This window comes from Copadichromis virginalis, linkage group LG1, assembly GCF_057382275.1.
Source record: "Copadichromis virginalis isolate Kocher_CV1m ecotype Utaka linkage group LG1, C_Virginalis_male_GT1.1, whole genome shotgun sequence".
NCBI lineage: Eukaryota > Metazoa > Chordata > Actinopteri > Cichliformes > Cichlidae > Copadichromis > Copadichromis virginalis.
This window is the reverse complement of record NC_140618.1, coordinates 19336601-19355596: the sequence shown is the minus strand read 5'-3', so window position 1 is coordinate 19355596 and position 18996 is coordinate 19336601. Positions and strand designations below refer to the sequence as shown.

At 40.7% G+C, this 18996-nt stretch overlaps 1 protein-coding gene across 3 annotated transcripts in view; it reads right to left on the bottom strand.

Moving 5' to 3' along the window:
- Positions 1-18996, bottom strand: part of tcf12 (transcription factor 12) — an 86132-nt gene that overhangs the window by 19106 nt on the left and 48030 nt on the right. For all 3 annotated transcript variants that reach the window (XM_085453258.1, XM_085453266.1, XM_085453274.1), the window contains exons 8-9: positions 17106-17158; positions 971-1070 (exon numbers count right to left, since the gene is read on the bottom strand). In XM_085453258.1, coding sequence (XP_085309384.1) covers positions 971-1070; positions 17106-17158 — 153 coding nt within the window. The remainder of the gene's footprint in view (positions 1-970; positions 1071-17105; positions 17159-18996) is intronic.

Below are 18996 nucleotides of genomic sequence, written 5' to 3'. Positions count from 1 at the left end.
GTGGGAGTCAGTCCCACTGAAAAGAATCTGAGCACACATCTAACAACTCAATCTGTCTGACAACATATAAACTACAAAATTAAATATAAACAGATGTTTGGTTCAGTGGTTTTGGAGCTCACGATAACCGCCAAGGTTATAACTGTTAACAAAACTAAACAAAAAACTAAAACTAGGTGTAAACAAAATACTTCAGTCATCTGAAATACATTGTGAGCTTAGAAAATTGACAGAAATAAACAAAATCAGGCAATTTTCTTTCACTTTATTTTTTGTCAGTCTGGCCAAATGCGTTAACCTAACAAACACCAGGTTTTTTCGTGACGCATGACATAAAGTGTTAAATTTCTATTGAACATCTGATCTCTGACACAAGCCACCCACATTATAATAACAATAAATTCAAAATACTACTGAAACTAATAAAAACAAAACTGAAAAGAGCAAACCCACTCAGGAAACTAAAATGAACTGAAAACAAAAATAAAAATGCAAACTAATGGAACAAACTGAGGTTCTAGGTGATAACTTGATGAAAACATACCACACTGACTTTAATTTAGGCCAGAGGTTCTCAAAGTTTTTGTGACTTAATGGGAGTTTAAACAGTCGAAAGAATGCACTCATCTGGTTTATGCTGTTAAATATGACGTTTGTCCTTGTTTATGAGTTGGTGAGATGAGGTGGCTGCTAGATTTCTTGACATTAGCTGTGTTTCTCAGAGGTCAATGGCTGGGATTGCAAAAAACCCCAAAACCCAGAAATGCTCACTTGGTCTTATCCTGCTTATCCTTCTAAATAATGAGAAATGAGCATGAATGGAATATACAGTAGTGCATTTAATCCTTCTCATACTTGCTGGTTAATCGTGCACAAACTCAACACACACCAGTGTAATAAAAGGGTATTAAAAAAATAAGCAGTAGATGGTAATTCTATCCAAAACATGGAGACTTTGCTTTGAACCTACCGAAGAAAGTGCTTGCAAACATACTGCTGGAGGGTTTTGGAGAAGAGTACGAAGGTGAATCTCTGTTGAAGTCTTCTGAGTTTGGAGATGGTGCGTACACCTGCCAGGAGAACATGATCGTCATTAGAAGAAACCGAAACACCAAGACTGTCACACGGTATGAGGGTGTTCAAACTCATTCAGCTCTCTTATATCAGTTTCTGTGAAGTAAACACGCTTCCTAAAAATGCAAAGCACAATCATATTAGGGTCTATACAAGTATGTGATCTCACACGCACACATCCACTGCAGAAACAGCCCTACAACTATAAATACACACATTCTAATGACTAGCAAGCAATCAAGCTCATGACGGGGGGAGTGGATTATCAGAAGTATTTGCATTTCAGATCAACTCAACCTCTAATGGAAGTATAATGACACCCGCTTACATGCATAGACTAAATGCCTGGCAAATTGCAGCATTCCCAGAGAGGCAGAAATCAAATAAGCGCTACAAAAAGAGCCTGCTTTGCTTTCTTTATACTTCTACCTGCAAGCTAGCGGGGGAAAGGAGACACAATGAGCACGCTGTTGTACAGCTGTGAGTGTGTGCCAATCTGGGCGGTGAGATCAAAAAGACTGGAGTCCAAACACCAGTGATGTGGTCTCTGACTTCATCCACTCCAGATGGAGGTCGAGGGAGCGAGGCAGAGAGGCAGAGCATAAAGGAGGGAAACAGGGAGAAAAAGTTTTGGACAAATTCTCCCTCCCACAGACAGGACTGGATGACCCCACTGTCGTGTAACACTAATCAGAGCCAGACCTGCCAGCTCGATTCCACCTGCACATTTCCAGCTTGTGTCCCCACTCAGCAAGATAAACCTGCCGTTTAATGGCCTCATTTCACACTCAGATGTTGACAGCTCACTCCTCCAAATTGGTTCCTAATGCACGTGGACGTGATGACGACCACAAAGGTTGTTTACTTACTTAAGTTCTTTTATGACGGGGTGCTGATGGAAAATATGCACGGCAAACAAAGTGTTCGCGCTGAAACGCTCGCACATACACGTGAACATCACATCAAAATGCAGCTTAAGCGAGACTCTGCTGAGTGAGCAGGTCTCCCGCACGCTGTTGTCTGGGTGTGTAATTAAAGTGCTCTGGGAGGGGTGCAACCCTCATGGGTCTTCTGGCTTACACATGTGACCAGGGTTGATAGTAAGTTCCAGAGAGATCTCAGGTTAGCCTCACACGGGAACCCGGGCTTTGTCTTTCGCCTCTGTCAGACGCTCAATGGGCAGCATATGGCAGCGGATAATGCTAATTGTCCTTTTTACCCTGGGCTAACCAGTCAAAGCATTAATAAACCATCCCAAACACCGGGTGCCTCATTCCGCCAGGCCTATGGAGGAGAGGGCCCGCCTGGGTTTCCTTTTACAAGGCCATTAATTAAAAGCCGTCACTCACACGGATCAGCACACCAGCACACGCCTATACTGGCTATTTGAGCACCAGCCGTTATTTCTTAAATAAAATCAACACAAAAGACAAATCTTACAGTGGCACCTTTTTTTATTTACAACTAATTATTTGAATATGAATCATAAATTATGAAAGAAAACAATGACTTTTAGTTAATGATAATCTATGAAGCTTGATTTTGGTGAATATATCCTCCACACCTTCCCATGTGCCTCCCAGCCTTGCGGTACCTGTGTTTGAAGTTCACGCCTTACCGATCAAAATATCAAAGGCTGAAAGAAAATCTGTCGACGACCACAAAGGACATCACAGAATAACAGGAAGGGAAGGGAAATGTAAAAATAAATAAAAGTAAGGAAAGAATCAGTCTGTCTAATTGCCAAAAACCTCAAAGAGAAGAGTTCAAACACACTCTTAATGGCTTGTCCTGTTTTATATGGTATGTCTTTACTTGGAATCGAACCAACTCTCTGGGGCATTTTGTTTCAAGTCCAAATCTTAAACACTTACAGGGCTTAGAAAGAATCGATGCCTCTTCAAACTAAAGCTGAGCTCAGTCTCCTCTCTTAGAGGGGCGTTGTTCGACATTTGTGTGCGATATCTGCCAATGTTTTTTGGAAAATAAAAGCTTCAGTATTTTTATGCATAAAACCGTGACACTGAGCCAACACAAAGACCAACTTTTAGTGGCACGACGTTTTGATGTTGTAAGAGTTAGCAGTGGAAGCCAAACGCTTACATGAGCATGTGAAGAAATAAAAATTTCAGTGAATTCACATTTAAGTGAAATATAAACATTAAATGCCCTCAAAGAATTGAATTCTTGACTAGAAGAAAGCAAAGAAAGCAACTGAAGGAGATGGATAGATCTGAAGAGAATAATAATGTTTATTCTATTATATCATATCTAATAAAAACATATAAACTGCTAAACAGCTAAATCTTACATCCAAATGTAACGTCAAGAAGCACAAAAATACCTTCCAGTCAGTAATGTCACAAAAATTTGGTTTTGGCATCAACACAACTTTGCTGACTAATCACAGTATGCCGTACAATTTATGCAAATACTCTGACTTTGTCCTGGATATTTAGTCAAGCATGCATACTGCAGTGCAGAAAACACATGCGCCATGTAGGCTTCTAGAAAGCAGGATCCAACCTGTTGCACCACAAAAACAACAACAACAACAGGCATGTGGCACTTTAAAGAAAACATGTTGTGACATTAGCGTTTTTGCTATTTTCTGGTCTAATTTTATGTCCTTCCACTTGTGAAGGACAGCTTTCTGTGAAGCAAAACAACAACCACCACCAGAACAGCAACAACAACAACAACAACAACAACAAAAAGGGGTCTAAAAAAAAAATCGCTGCAGGGCTTTCACTTCAATTTTTTCTTTTCCACTAATAGGCAACGGAAGAAAGCTCAGTGAGCTGCTCCATCTGTATTGGTACCGTGCCACCAACTCACAAGCCAATGGCCCACTGTGAATTCTCCCAGTGCTCCAGATGGTGAGCCTGCTATGCAACTCTGCATTATAACAAATTAATGTGGATGAAGTTGGTGCAAAGAATGAGCACCATCCTTCTTTTTCCTTGCAAGCAAAACAGAAAAAAAAAGAAAGAAAAAAAAGTTGTTGGTGGTTATTTAACAAGTGCTTTTGATCATAAAAGTTTGCCCATTCTGTCCACATGCTATCAATTTTCTCCCCATCACCAAATGTAACACAAGCCTGTTAATACTTAATATGAAAAAGATCAAAGTCATCTTTTGTGCAGCGAGAACAAAAAGGGAAATGCCGTAATGGGTTATGAGGAAAGCTGAAACACAAGCATGAGTAACATGACCTTTTAAATACAATGCCATAAAAAAGCTAACCTCTTCATTTCTCTTTCAAATGCCCTTTTTATCTAACAGCAAAAACAACACGTGCAGTGACAGGTGGAAATCTGTCTGCGTAATTTGCTTATGACAGGATCATTACTTAAGGATTACTGAAATGCACTGCAGAGCTACTTCACCCGTTGTTAGACTGCCCTTGAACAGACTCATCAGTCCACTAGATTTTTACAGTAAAACACCTCAAGCATAGCTCGCCTTTACACCTACAAGTCCACACACACACACACACACACACACACACACACACACACACACACACACACACACACACAAAAACTATGGAAACTCCAAAGTTCTGAGGGCAGCACACTTTAATTAACGTATGTATTGACACAAAAGCAGTCACAGAGAAAAGCTTTTTAGAGTAACAAAAATCAAAGAAGTCATTACAGAAAAGTTCAGAAATCACATTAGGCTCCCTGTGGCGTCAAGAATGCTAAAGTGATTAAAAACAGATGGAATAACAGCAACACTGGTGCTTGGAGCTCAATCTGCAAACAGGAAAGTCTAACCTCAACAGGCAGCCTCTTTCCCTTAATCATTCCCAGACTCCCACTTGCTATTATTTCAACCCAGTCTCGGAGTTGAAGCGAGCAGCCAGTAAAAATAATTCAAGACTGCAAAAGACTTTCTGCTGCTCTGCTTCATTCTCTGCATGAGAGGAAAATGCTTTGGAAAAAAAAGGGCAAAACCTCCTTTTTTAAAATATGTCTAACCTGGAATATTTACTTGTACGTGGTACAAAGCAGGTTTGAGTCACTTGTTTTAATTGCACTGTGTGACAGCTTTAACTGATGCAGTGGAAAATGAGGCAGAGGAGCATCGGACGCTTGCACTTGCATGCAAGGAGGCGAACAAAGTGCTTTAAAAGTTCAAACCAATAAGTGCAAAAACTTCACATAAAATCAGACTGACAGTCAAAGGGATACACTCGTATACATACACACACAGGCAACCACACTTTATACAGCTCCCTTCTGTCTCAGACACACACACATTCCCAGAGAGACTACTCACCGATTTTCCGTTGTAGTAATACATTAAAGAGTTACTGCCCATTCCAGGGACAGGGTAGGCGCAATACATTATAGCTTTAACAATTTAAGTGATAAAGGTATAGTACAGCGGCACGCTAGCTTTCTCTCTAGACATACATCCAAACCGTTCAAAAGGGACTAATAATTCTTTCAGTACTGGCCTTCACACACACACACAGACCCACTCAGAGGAAACTTATGCAAAGCAGGATTGTACCATTCCACACTGTGGGAAGGGGTGGCTGTAAGAAGGGAGTGGCTCGTGTGGTACATCCCTCCCTTAAGCCTCTAAGTGCTGAGGCGAAGAGGACGAGGAGGGGGGAAGGGAGTCGATGGGGAGGTGGGTATAGAAAAGATAAAGGGAAGTGGGTGGGACGGAAAACAAATGTGTGAGCGGATTTAGAAAGAGAGGAGAAAAAAAATGTTTTAATTCCAGGCATAGAAAAATGCAGATTTTCTGCAGGGGAACCCCGACAAACTGGAACTAAAATAATTTTGTTCTAAGCAGGGTTTTATTGTGTGTAATTCAAAGGCGATCAAATGAGGGCTTTAAATAAGTGCGGCGAGCCTGTTCTCTTCCACACGTTTTAATCCCGGGCGTCTAATCTTTTTGTTTTTGTGATGATTAAATGAGTCTACAGGCAGTGAGGTGAATTATGGCTTTTGGAAGAGCAAAGCCATCTGGAAGCTCATTTTACCTGTTCCCACACATGGTTTGCACACCAACAAGGAGTCATTAGAGTGGAGAGAGTGACGGCTCAACATTGCAAGAATTTTTTTTTTTAAATCCATGAATCCAAAATCCAGCCAGCAATACAACAGCTGATTTATGAAATGTGAGAGTTTGGGTGTTAGCGCAGGGGGACCTTTAGCTGGAGCCCCTGTAAACACAGAGTTGTAAAGCATGCAACAGCTGCAGAGGGGTTGGCTTGTGACGTCGAAACAGGAAAATAATGCTCCATTTCCTAAACCCTGGGGGCCTCAGACGGGGGAGAACTAAAGGGGTGGGTGGGTGGGTGGGAGCAAAACATTGACAGCCATTTTACCATGGTTTACTGTCACTGCAAGCCACACAGCTCCCCATTACCTTTATCACGGGGGAGGAGAAGGAGGGGTGGGGGGTGGGGGGGTAAAGGAAAGAAGAAGAAGAAGAAGAAGAAAGGAGGGGAGGAGGCGAGAATAGATACCATATTCTAGCAAGAGACCGGTCTGGACAGCCTGACTGGAGCCTTTCATGTGTGCCACTCGAAGCTTGCTCGACTAAACACAGGCCTGTAGACTCATTGAGAACATTACTGTTATAGAAAGATGAAAGCTTCCACTTCCTTAAGAAAACTAGGCCTTTATTATGCTTTTGCTTTTAGTACTGTTATTATTTATCCCCCTTTCTTCTCAGAGGTCCTTTTAAACTCATCCAAAACACTGGCTTTGCATGTTGTTACCCCTTTAAATCTGGCACTGTTTCAAGTTGATGCTTTAAGGAAAATGGTCATGATAGAAGTGTTTGAAGAGATCTTAAAACAAGTCCAGACACACATCGCAGTGTTGCGAGGAAAACACATGAAAGCAGGGACAAATGGGCACAGACACACACACCAGTTCTGGCTGATTCAGGATACATCAAACTAATTTCTCTCACTACTGACTCTGAAGGAGAGAAAATGCCTAAAAGAGTTCATTAATTTATAACGTATGAATGACCGTGACTCACAGTTCACAGGCTTGATATTGCTGGAAATCGTCACTGTTGAGCTGGGAGGTGAAGGTTCAGCTCCGCCCACCTGTTCACACGATCCTCTCTAAAGACACTCAAGTCATCACAAGGTGCTTTTCTTGGGATTTGTTTGGGTGTTGAAAAACCCCGAGCAAATCCACAGGCTGAGGTCACCCCCCAACTCACGCATGGATTTAGCGGTGATGTCATCGGGCAGGAAGATTGCTTCCTGTAAGAAGCTCTGGTTCTAATTAGGGAGGGCTGAGTGCGGGGCGCATGAGGGGATTCAAACCTTCTCCCTCCCAAACTCCTGGCTTTATCATGAATGGAGACTCAAAATTCAGTGTTTCTGTGCATTAAATCAAAAGACCATTTTTTATTATCATGGACCATTAAACCCGCATTACCCAGACAGTAGTAACACTGGCAATGATAGTGATGGTTAATATTTTTATAGACTCTGGCAGCGTGATGCTAATTTCTAAAGTTAGCTGACCTGGATCCAAACAAACAGCAGATGGGGGTAGAGCAGGGCGATATGGCCAAAAATATTTATCACGATATATATTTGAAAATTTGCGATAACGATATAACCGACGATATAATTGATGCGAGACAAAATACAACTCCACAACATTACTAGCGCAAAAAGACAACCTTCCATTTATTTTCACTTAAAGAAGAAGCTGGTTTTTATGTACATTAAAGCTTTATAAAAATATAACAGTGCAAATGCAAATTCCTTGCTGAAAGTTTAACCAAAAGGCATTTCCAGTAGAAATGGGCTGACATATCCTGAGCATAACCATGTATAATATCCACTGAAGTTAAAAAGAGGTGCTTTGCAACATTAAACTGCAGTGTGCAGTACGCATTTTTCGGACCATAAGGTGCACGGGATTATAAGGCACATTAAGCGAAACAAAGCAGTCAGATAAATCAAACTTTATTAAACTCATTCTTCTTGCTTCCTCCACTTCTGTACCATTGATTCATTAATGTTGAATTCTCTGGCAGCTGCTCTATTCCCATGTTGCTGCAGTATATTAATGACTAACCTCGTATTGTGGATGGATTATCTCAGTTGTTCTCCTGACTGAAGTTTGGTCCGTTTACAGCATCCTGCCATGCGATTGCATTTGTCTCTAACCATGAAGAACCTTCACGTTAACTTTTATAAGTGGAAAAGTGTTAGTGTTCGTCCTCCAGCTTCACTGTTTATGTTATGCTAACATAGCTGTGTCGCTAGCGATCACGTAGCACATCATTATATACCAGCTAGCCCAACTTCAGTAACCCTACAAACGTCACTGCTGTTTAGTTTCCCGTCTTCATTTATGTTGGAAGTGATAGCAGAGCTGTACGTTTGATTTTTTTCAGAAATCTCTCAGTCAGAACATGCAATATCATGCTTAGGTAACTAGCGAAACTAGCGAGCTAACTTCCGCTAGCTTCCTGCTAACTTCTAACTCCGTTAAATGTAATAACTTTTGTTTTCATGGATGCCTGGAAGTTAAACTTCATAGTTACACCTGGTAAAGCAGCAATGCTGATCGTTTTATTAAAGATGAAAGAATTTAGACAGTTTTTAACTCTCAGTGATGCTGCAGTGTTGTTTGACCTGAAGCATACGGAGTTTAGGACCCAGATTACTCCCAGATTTAAGAGCATCTTAGTCCGACAAATACGACAATAACAACGGCCGCTTGCATGTTCTGCAAAAAAATGTGCTTTGTTGTGTATCTGACGGACAAACACCAAACCAGTTCCACATCACGGAAGTTGCACCATTTTTACAAACCAATTCTGGTTCATCTGTTTCACTCAACAATCGGCCATGTGCGTATGAAAACAAAGGCACTGCGCACGCGCGTTTTACTCCCATTCTATCGCGATATTTCATTTTCCTATCGTTGCCTAACATTATACCGGTATTACCGTGAACGGTATAATATGGCCCAGCCCTAGATGGGGGATTACCCAAAACAGGCTCATTAGCCCTATTTATATGTATTTTAAGTTTTTTTTAAATAAATGAATTTAAACTTACTTACTAAAAAATTTTTTTGCTTACATAGTGCTCAAGAGATTCGTTTTCTTTACATATTAAAGTCTATTAAAGTATTTTTGTTCATTTTATCACAAACTATAAAAGAAAATGCAAAAACCTATTCACTGCACACGTGATGTCTAAAAAAGGATTAAATAATTAAATAATGATCTCTGTAAAGTCTCAGTTACTGTATGACAGCTTGCATGTTTATATTTAACTATAACCTCTGCGTACGCTACAGAGCAGTGAGCTTGTATAATTGAGTCCAGTTATAAAAATTAAATTTCTCGGCAATAAAAGCACACTGTACTGCAGGAGAAATCTCATTAAAATATGAAGATAAAACTAACAATATACATTATGCTGCATCAATGAATTGCATATGAGGAAAGTATAAAAAGTCAGAGCAAAGAAGTGAGTTACTGAACCTGTTTAGGAAATTGATGCTTCAAAGCCAGCTGCAGGCTTTAGTTGATACTGTTAAAGGCATCAGAGTGTAAGTGGATGAAGGGGACAGATTAAACACGAACGTGTATGAACAATAAGATGAGTGGCACTGATTTTTGTAGGGGTGCATGAAGAGGAGAGACAAAAATGAAACTTGGGGTTGACAGCACTGAGGCCTGTCTGCATTATTTATCTCCATACCCGGAGAAGAAACACACACACGAGGAAAAGCTGTTAAGACTGTGAACACTACTCATGCAGATCCATTCAATCACAGTTTTGTCATGTGAGGCCGGATCCTGAATTCTTCTGTATGAGAGCAGAAGCAGAGATGCTTTTGATGGAAATTTAGATGTTCTGACAAAAAGGAGAGGACAAGACAGATGCTGTACAAGAACACAGCACAGCAGCACCTTTTGGTTGATTTAGGAGCTATATGTTCACGTGTCCCAATAGTTCACGTAAGATGTTTTTTGTAAGATTAGCCTATAAAACATTAGCCTATAAAAACATTTGAGGAAAAAAACCCTCACCTACAGTTATAAGTAAGAGAGACTGACTTTGGATCCATCCGATCTTAAACTACAAACTCATTTTTAAAAAGGGTTAAATTTCTTTTTCCCATGAGATGCCACATCGTTAATCCTGACTTCTTTGTGTTTTCCGCTTGAAGAGTTCAGGGAAGTGAAAGTAGAGACCTCCTTTTTGCATGAAATGTAAAAAAGTGCTGGGATGGGACACCTGTTTGCTGTTTTGCTGCAAATCTATTTGACCTCTTCATAACATAAAACACAAGGTTTTATTTATTTTACTTTTTGTGGATTTTGTGCTTGTTGCATGTGACTGCTGGTCTCAAAAGCTGTTTTACAAATACTGAATGTCCACATTACAGACTGCAATTTAATACAAGTGACACGACTCATGGACTCATCAGCAAGAATGAAAAAAAAAAAAAAAAGCACCCTTATGTTTTCAATCATATTTACAAGAAGAGTGCACACATTTCAATAATTAGGCACTTGGACTAAAAACCTGATGGCAGGAAATGATAACACAAAGCTTCTAACCATATTTATTTTATTCTCCGAGCTAACAGAAATAAAAGGAATTTTAAAAATTTACATAACACATTTGTGCTGTTTGGACATCTGTCTAAAACCATATGGCAGGGAAACTAAAAACAACCTAATAACATTATCTCCTGAAAGAAAGCTTCCTTTTTTGACTTTTTCTCCTGCTGCTTACACTTTTACTTTACACTGTAGAATAAATGTGAAAAATGTGTAAACCAGAAGAGAATAGAAGAGATTGAAAGAACTGAATAAGACAGAGCGAGACTGGGGCATAGAGAATGAAGGCTTCTGTGGTTAAACGGTGAGGATGTAATCCTTCAAAGGATTAGTTTCATTACCTTCACGGGGACTCATTCATTTGTTCTGGAAGGATCTAGAAGGTCACTTCATCCGGGGTACAGATATGACCCAGTGGAAGCCCAGAATCACTATTTTGAATCTACCAACTTAATTTTTCACATGATTTTGATTCTAGTTACAGATGATGTCGCCAAACAAATAAATAACAGCACTGTTCACTGAGCAAAGCAAACCCCTGATTGGCCGTGACACAAGTAGGACAGTGCTCACTAGAAGTGCTGGGCATCTTAAAGGTGTAACTTATCTCGTCAACGGCAGACAGCAGAGCCGGTGAAGACCACAAGAAAGCTAATCAATTAACATCCTGGAAGCATCAACGCAGCAGAGACAGAAATCACCACTTCTGGTCAGATCTTTCAGTTTAAAATAAGATAAGATTATCGTCTCCCACAGGAGAATATCGACTGAGATTTGGTGAAATTCGAACAGATGAAGCTGCACCTTTACTGCATGTAATTTCCTTGCTCCATTTCCCCTCATTTCCTGCCTTCCTCTACTGCTCCTATCTAATAAAGACTATCAAAAAAAGGAATAAACAGGATGACGCAGCGGTCCAGTGAGTTGGAGACTGACTTTCTATCCACTAACTAATTATGTAGGATAATTATGGAGGATCGCAGAGCTACCCCAAAAGATCTTTATATGATCCTCTGGCCAGCCAGAATTTTGCAGGAAAAGAAGACTTACAGGGTGTCTTTCTACGCTGCAAAACCATCCCTTAAATGGCTCTTTTGTATTTTAGACTGCATGACGAAAAGCTCATTCATCCCTCCGGAGTGCTGCAGGGATGACTTTTGTTGTAGGCCAACCTGAATGTTAGCATCACCCTGGCTCCCTCGCCAAAAAAGCAATGGGATTTTCTTTTTCTATAGGCTTTTAGTGTGACATATAAGTGTTCGATTCTTAAACATTTAATTCTGCATGATAATCTCCACAAATTAGCAGCACAGTTATAACCTGAATAGTAAAACATGGGTATTTGCTTGCATATTTGTTGTAGAACAAAATGTGAGAGTGACTAAAGCTTCTTATTACAGCAGACCTTATTTTTAGGCATTGAACAAGAAGCTTTGACACAAGAGAACCAGACGTACAAAAATGCAAACCTAGTGTTCATTCTTTGGCAGTCTGCTGCAGCTGATGGGAAGAGGTGAGCAAACATTTACACCTGCACATATTGTGTCTGCACATGTTCAATTTTAAACACCAACACCAACATTATGAGGATGATTGATTTCTCTGGGTCCTTGAACGCTTCAAGATGCTCCAATACTTCCGAGCTGAATAAACTTCCTTTGCCTTAGAAGCAAGCTGACCGGCACACCTTCAGAAACCTGAATAGTCGCCATCTATGGTCGTTACACTGATCTCATTTATCCCTCAGTAATACACGCATCACACATTACCTCTGACCTACAGCAGAATCCTGTGGTTCAGTGATGTCTTTTCCAGGTCACAGCAGCCACCCTTAGATGGTCTCTAAATAACAAACTTAGTGATTGTTGACAGGCTGTGTTCTTGAGTCTCCCAGCGATCTCAAATCAAGGTTTGCATTAATGCCGTACACTCACGCAAGGCTTACATGAATAATTTACAACAGGCCAGAATGTGAGTAATGACTTTAATCTGTGCATTATTTTTGTGCTCTTAGTCCTTTTAACTCCTTGTTCTCCTCACAGATGAAAGAGGTCAGGCCTCTGGATTGTTTGCCTGTTCCATTATCTGCAGCCTCTAATGTCAGTGGTAAATTTCAGCCACCCAAACAAAGATAAACACAAAGCCCAGGGTCCCAGAGGTGGCTGCGACTGTTCAGCATCATCCCGTCAAACCAAGGATGTCTATCTAATCAGCCATCTGATGAGGTCATCTCTGGGGAGCTCGCTAACTGGGGTCAAGTCAAAGCCTACAATATTGGCCCCTGTCAGTTTAATCACCTATTATAAAAAATTCAAAACAATGACATACAGAACATACACCAAATTCTAATTTTTACAGTGAACTGTGGAACAATCAGGAATAATTTCCAGCTTTACAGGTGTTACTCTTTAAGAAATAAAATTAAAAGACGACTTAACATTTGCAGCTTGCTCTGTTGTTAATATGAAACCCACAGAAGTAGGGCCTGCTGTCCGATAACAGCAACCAACTGTCAGCAATCAAGTCTTTTTGAGCTGTGCAAGTATTTAATATTAGCTAGTGGTCATGATACTAGAATTTAAAAACTTGATACCAAAAATCAGGAAAATACTCCATACGCGATACTACTTTCAACACCACAGGGAAAAAAGTGAGAAAAAAGAAAGTGTAATTAGCTTTTCTCTGACAACGCCGCGCTCTAGATAGATAAATTTCAAAGGCCTAAAAACTGTATCAGCGTCATTATTATTGTTATTAATCCAATATTTCCCTTGTTTCACATTAGAAACCATTAACTTGTACAACGAGACTGGGAAACAGATCTCTGTTTAGTGACTTCCTACAAATAAATAAATAAAAATCAGCAGGCTACTTCAGGATGTAATTGAAAGTGTATGCATGCACGTTTGTTTATAATGTTCGTCCCTGCGGGTGTCATTGTTTAATTCATGTTTTTGTGGATTTACATCAGGATATCAAAAGGCAAAAACACAAAACATGCAACTTTATGCTTTTCTGCTGGGTGGCCCCAGAATCTAATTTTGCCTGAGACTTAAAAAGGCCCGGAGGTTTACAAAGGGCTTTACTGATGCATTTCATCTAAGATCTCTTCCCTGAGCCCTGTTACTGTCCCGTCCTGCCACGGTTCAAAGGAAGAAACAAAAAGAAGCTGCTCTCACTACAACAGGAACCCTAGCTTACCGCTGCAGTACAGTATTATTTTTGTCTTTGAGCCGTTAATGGCAGATGGAGAGAGAGAGAAAATATACCATTTGAAAGTCATGCACCAGACAACACTGCGAGGAACATTTCTAGGTCTTAAGATTCACAGCCTAGAGCAGACTTCCTTTCTTACAGCTCGCACAGTACAAATCTCTCAGAAACAAGGGTGTCTGAGTGATCTGTCAAAAGCAAATGTCAATCTTTTTTGTCATCCACACTCAGGGTTCTCGCTTGCAAAAGCCCCCAAGGGGAGCCGAATCTCAGCCCACCACTTTCTTTCTCTCATCCTGCAGCCATACCGTCACCAAAGCCAGGGAGGAAGTGTCACATTGAGCCGCTGTGCCTCTGACAAGGCGGGGATGGGGGGATGAGGCGGTGGGGGAGGATGGCACAAACGCTATTTACACAAACAAACTCGACACGCACACAGAGATACACACCATGCCCTTGCAGATTCCCAGAAATATCCTACAAGAGGCAACTTTCCCCCACGAGCTACGAGCTTTCTCTCCCTCCTTCTTCAGTCCTTCTTGTCAGACAGGTGCCCACGCAGCTGCCCATCAGCATCCCTCGGCGTAGCAGCCTGTCTGTCCAATGACAACAAGCTCTGTCCTTCATATCCACTGTTCAGATTATACAGTCAAATAAAAGCAGGCGGCCAATGAGATCCGAGGTGTCTACTGTAACAGAACTAATGCTTCTATCGGTATCTCCCGCACAAAGTGGTAAGCTATAAATTTATAGATAAACAAACAGCTTTGAAGAATCCTTTAAACAACATATTGCTAGGCATATACATCACACGATTAAACGATTACAGCCACTGCAGAATCCCACGTCTGCAAGCACACAGCCAGCAGACCACAGAGGAAAGTATGAGTGTGGTTGATGTGGGGGTGGGGGGTTTGTCTGTATATAAGATGAAAAAGCCCTATAAACATTTAAATATTTGCAATCACCAGCTGGCCCGTCTAGATAGTGTTCACATCCCGGTGCACTGCAGTGTCAAAACCTAACTGCACAGAGGATGTGCTCCCGTAAATATTTTGATTCAGCTCCATCATGTAGTGTACACACACATCACGCCTGGACTTGCATCTTCCATTGCCCATCTGATTTAAAAGTCTGAAATTTATTTTTAGACTGAGAGAGCAAAGAATACAAGCTGGGGAATAAAGAGGGGATTTGAGAATGAAATAAATAAATAAGAAAATTCCCAGCAGTAGATATAATGATAGGAAGCACTGTGTTGATTTTTTTTTTTTTGTAAATCGAGCAGCTATTCAGGTCTCTGGTGAGGCTCCCGCGTTTGCTTACACAAGCAAAAGCTTTCGGTGGCATATGCAGCTGCATTCATGCTTTACAGGTACGCTGCAGGCTCTTCACACAGCTGCCTGTGGCAAAGTAAATCTGACTCCAGGTGCGCCTTCCCCTCGACACTTCTTCAACGGCAAACCTCGCTACATCCACAGCCCGCAATACAAACACGGCTCTCAGCTGATAACCATCCTCAGAAATGCAGCTTACACTCCCTCCAACAGTCACCAGACACACCTTGGAAGGCCGCAGGTAGCACTTTTCCCCATCCGATAGCTGCTACACCCATGCCTCACCTTTGCTTCCTATTAGCTCACTAAGCAATAAAGTAACAGCTCCTAAAAGCTGCCACACAACCTCCCACTCTAACATTTTCCACATATGCCAACTAAAAGAATAAAGAGGAGAAAAACTCTTTATGTTTTCCTTTCTCTGTCAGCAGGTAAGAAGAGACCTATAGCCCTTTATTCAACACTGCCATCTTTATTCTTTCAAATGGGATCAAAGACTAACTGGGATAATTCCTCCAAGCTCCAGGCTTTATCTTCTGAGCTGTACTGAGTGACAAGAAGAAGCTGTATTTTATCCCATGCTCTGTCACTGTTTTTCCCCATCTAGCATTGTACTGCTTGATTGTACTCTTATGAGTCACAGAACCGCACCTGCGCCCATGTGTTAAGTACTGACAAATAAAAGCCCAGCGTCCATTTACACAACAAAGAGATGTAACCCGCGAGGCAACCATTCTTTGCCTCCCTCCCTCCGTCTGACAAGACCTCAAATATATCACTTACTTAAGAGGAAGGCAGCGCACGTTCCTGCTCCTGCCAGGGACTGCTCTCTCTCCCTCATGCTCTGACAAACTTCTTTTCAAATACAAATCCAGAAACAAAACACATGCCACCCTTTTATGTTCGGTGGCCTGTTCCATATTTAATTTCAGAGTAACAGCAGTAGAGGTGATGATTATCAAAGCTCTGCAAGGCAAATCCAGTCTCAGACTCCCTCGCCAAAAGAAGAAAAGAAACCCCGTCATTGTTTAAGGAAAGAAAATGTTGGATTTTTGGTAAACCAGTTGCTTCTGATTAAAAAGGAAAAAACATTTTTTAAAAATCCTTGTCTTCTACTAGTTCTGAGAATTCAAGGCAAAGCCTAATAAAAACCTCTGACGATCCACCGGGGTTTTTAACAATGAACATCTGACTTAGTGATTTATGCATATTAATGAACTCCAACACCCCCTGTCTAAGCGAATACAAGCTGAGCTCCACACTTCTCTGCATCCTAATGGTTTCTGCTCCACCGGGATCATTACCAATAGAAATTTCAGATATTCTGTGCTATTAATCTCTGTCTGTCCTCCTGTTCGGCTACGTAATGACTAATTAAACATCAAAAGAGCAGAGCTGTGGATCCGCTCTGACAGCCTCTCTTTCTCCCAGGAGAGGCTGTGAGGAGGCTAGACTGTGACAGGGCAGCACTGAAAATCAATCACCTCAAGGTCCACATGTGTATTCACACACTCGCACGCACGCATGCATGCGCTTTTGCACGACACACCAAAAAATCTGCAGGAAGTTGTCGCCCGCCGAGACCTTTACGTGCTCGGATTAAAACAACAAGCATGTAAACAACAAACACTAAAAGTCTAAATCAAACAGCCACCACCGCAGTCGCTGTTGAACAAGCCGCACAGAGACAACACAATTTCAATCCGAGAAGTGTGCCGGGGTTGTCAAGAGCGCTCTGTGTGTACAACTGTGAAAAGAGAGGGTGTGTGAGTGGTAAAGATGTGTGTGTGTGTGTGTGTGTGTGTGTATGTGTGTTTGAGTGAGTGTGTTTGTTTAGGTGAGCTCACTGTGAAATCTATTTATATGAGAGGTAGATGATCTTCCACTCACAGATGAAGGCAGGCCAGGAGGGACCTTGCGAACCTTTTTTGTTTGGAGAGGATCTGTGGAAAGATGAAAGCAGGGTGTATTCATTCAAAGGCAGAAAACAAAATAATAAAGAGGCAACTGTACAGAAGCCATAACTCACCAACAAAATCCTACGAAGCATTGTTTGTGATTTTCACATAAAGAATAAAAGAAAACTACACACAGTCCTACATGACATATCAGAGAAATATGTCGATACTTGTTTTTTTGTGTGTTTTTGTCATTGCTCTTTCAACGCAGCCTGATGACGACTGAAGCCAGACACCAAAGCAGGGTGTGTTCATATTAGGGCTGGCCAAGTTTTATATCAAATGTGGAGTTATTACAGCTGTCATTTTTTTTATTAATCTTATCAAGTGATTATATAAAACTAAACTAAAAGTTAAAAGTAGATGTGAAAATCAGTAACTAAAATAAATATAAAAACTAGACTTTTGAAAAAAAGGAAAACTAACTGAATTATTTACCATTATTTACCTGCTTGTTTCAGTTTAGCTTTTATTAGTTTTGCTGTTACTTTTAGTTTTCCTTTATTGTGCAGTGGATGTTAAGACTGTCAAACAATTAACACTGTCACGCAGACGCCCCAAGGCTCGATAAACATTAGAAACAAAGCCTCACCATGGCTGTACATAAATATAAATAAGTATTTAAAAAATATTTACATAGCGAAAATAAGAGAATCACAATTTTTTTGATATAATATTAACAGAAAGTTTCTTTTTCTAAAAGAGCTCATTTAGATCTTGGAAATGGTTTCACACCTGAGGAATATCACACTAAAGTTAGATGAAAATGTTTGGTTTTTTTCCATATTGAAGCTATAATATCTGTGAAACCACACACATGATTTGCGCAATTTTAAAGAACATGTGCCATGAAAATGTGAAGCTGTAAATATAACAACCTATTGTGATTTCTACTCATCAGAGATCAAACATACAAAATACCATATTTTTCGGACCATAAGGCGCACTGGATTATGAGACGCACACTGTAGATGAAGGGATCTGTTTTCATACATAAGGCATTGATGTTGAATTCTCTCGCAGCTGCTCCATTCCCATGTTGTTGCAGTATATTAATAACTAACCTCTTATTGTGGATGGATTATCTCAGTTGTTCTCCTGACTGAAGTTTGGTCCGTTTACAGTACACTACCATGCAATTGCATTTGTCAAAAACCATCGGGAACCCTCACCTTAACTTAGCTAGCGTTCATCCTCCAGCTTCACTGTGGTATGCTTTATGTTATGCTAACATAGCTGTGTTGCTAGTGATCACATAGCACAGCATTATATACCAGCTAGCCCAACCGCAAACGTCACTGCTGTTTAGTTTTCTGTCTTCATTTATGTTGGAAGTGATAGCAGAGCTGTACGTTTTTATTTTTTTTCCAGTCAGAACATGCTATATCACGTTTAGGTAGCGAAGCTAGCGAGCTAACTTCCTGCTAACTTCCAACTCCATTAAATTTAATAAATTCTGTTTTGAATGAATGAATGCCTGGGTGTTAACGTAATTGTTACACCTGGTAAAGCAGCAACGCTGATCATTTTATTAAAGATGAAAGAATTTAGACAGTTTTAAATTCTCAGTGACGCCAGAGTGTTCGTTTGACTTTGGGACCTGAATAGACGGAGTTTTGGACCCAGATTACTCCGAGTCCATGAGGCTCCTAACTACGGTAGCCCTAATGCTCAGACAATCCATCAAGCAGTGCCGCTTGGTAGCTTACCAAAGTCATACTAAAACATTTTTTTGACAGATTTTTCAGGCCATGCACCACATAAAATCGGTTAGAGGACAGTAAGCACAACCAGAATTCATACATAAGGTGCACCGGATTTCA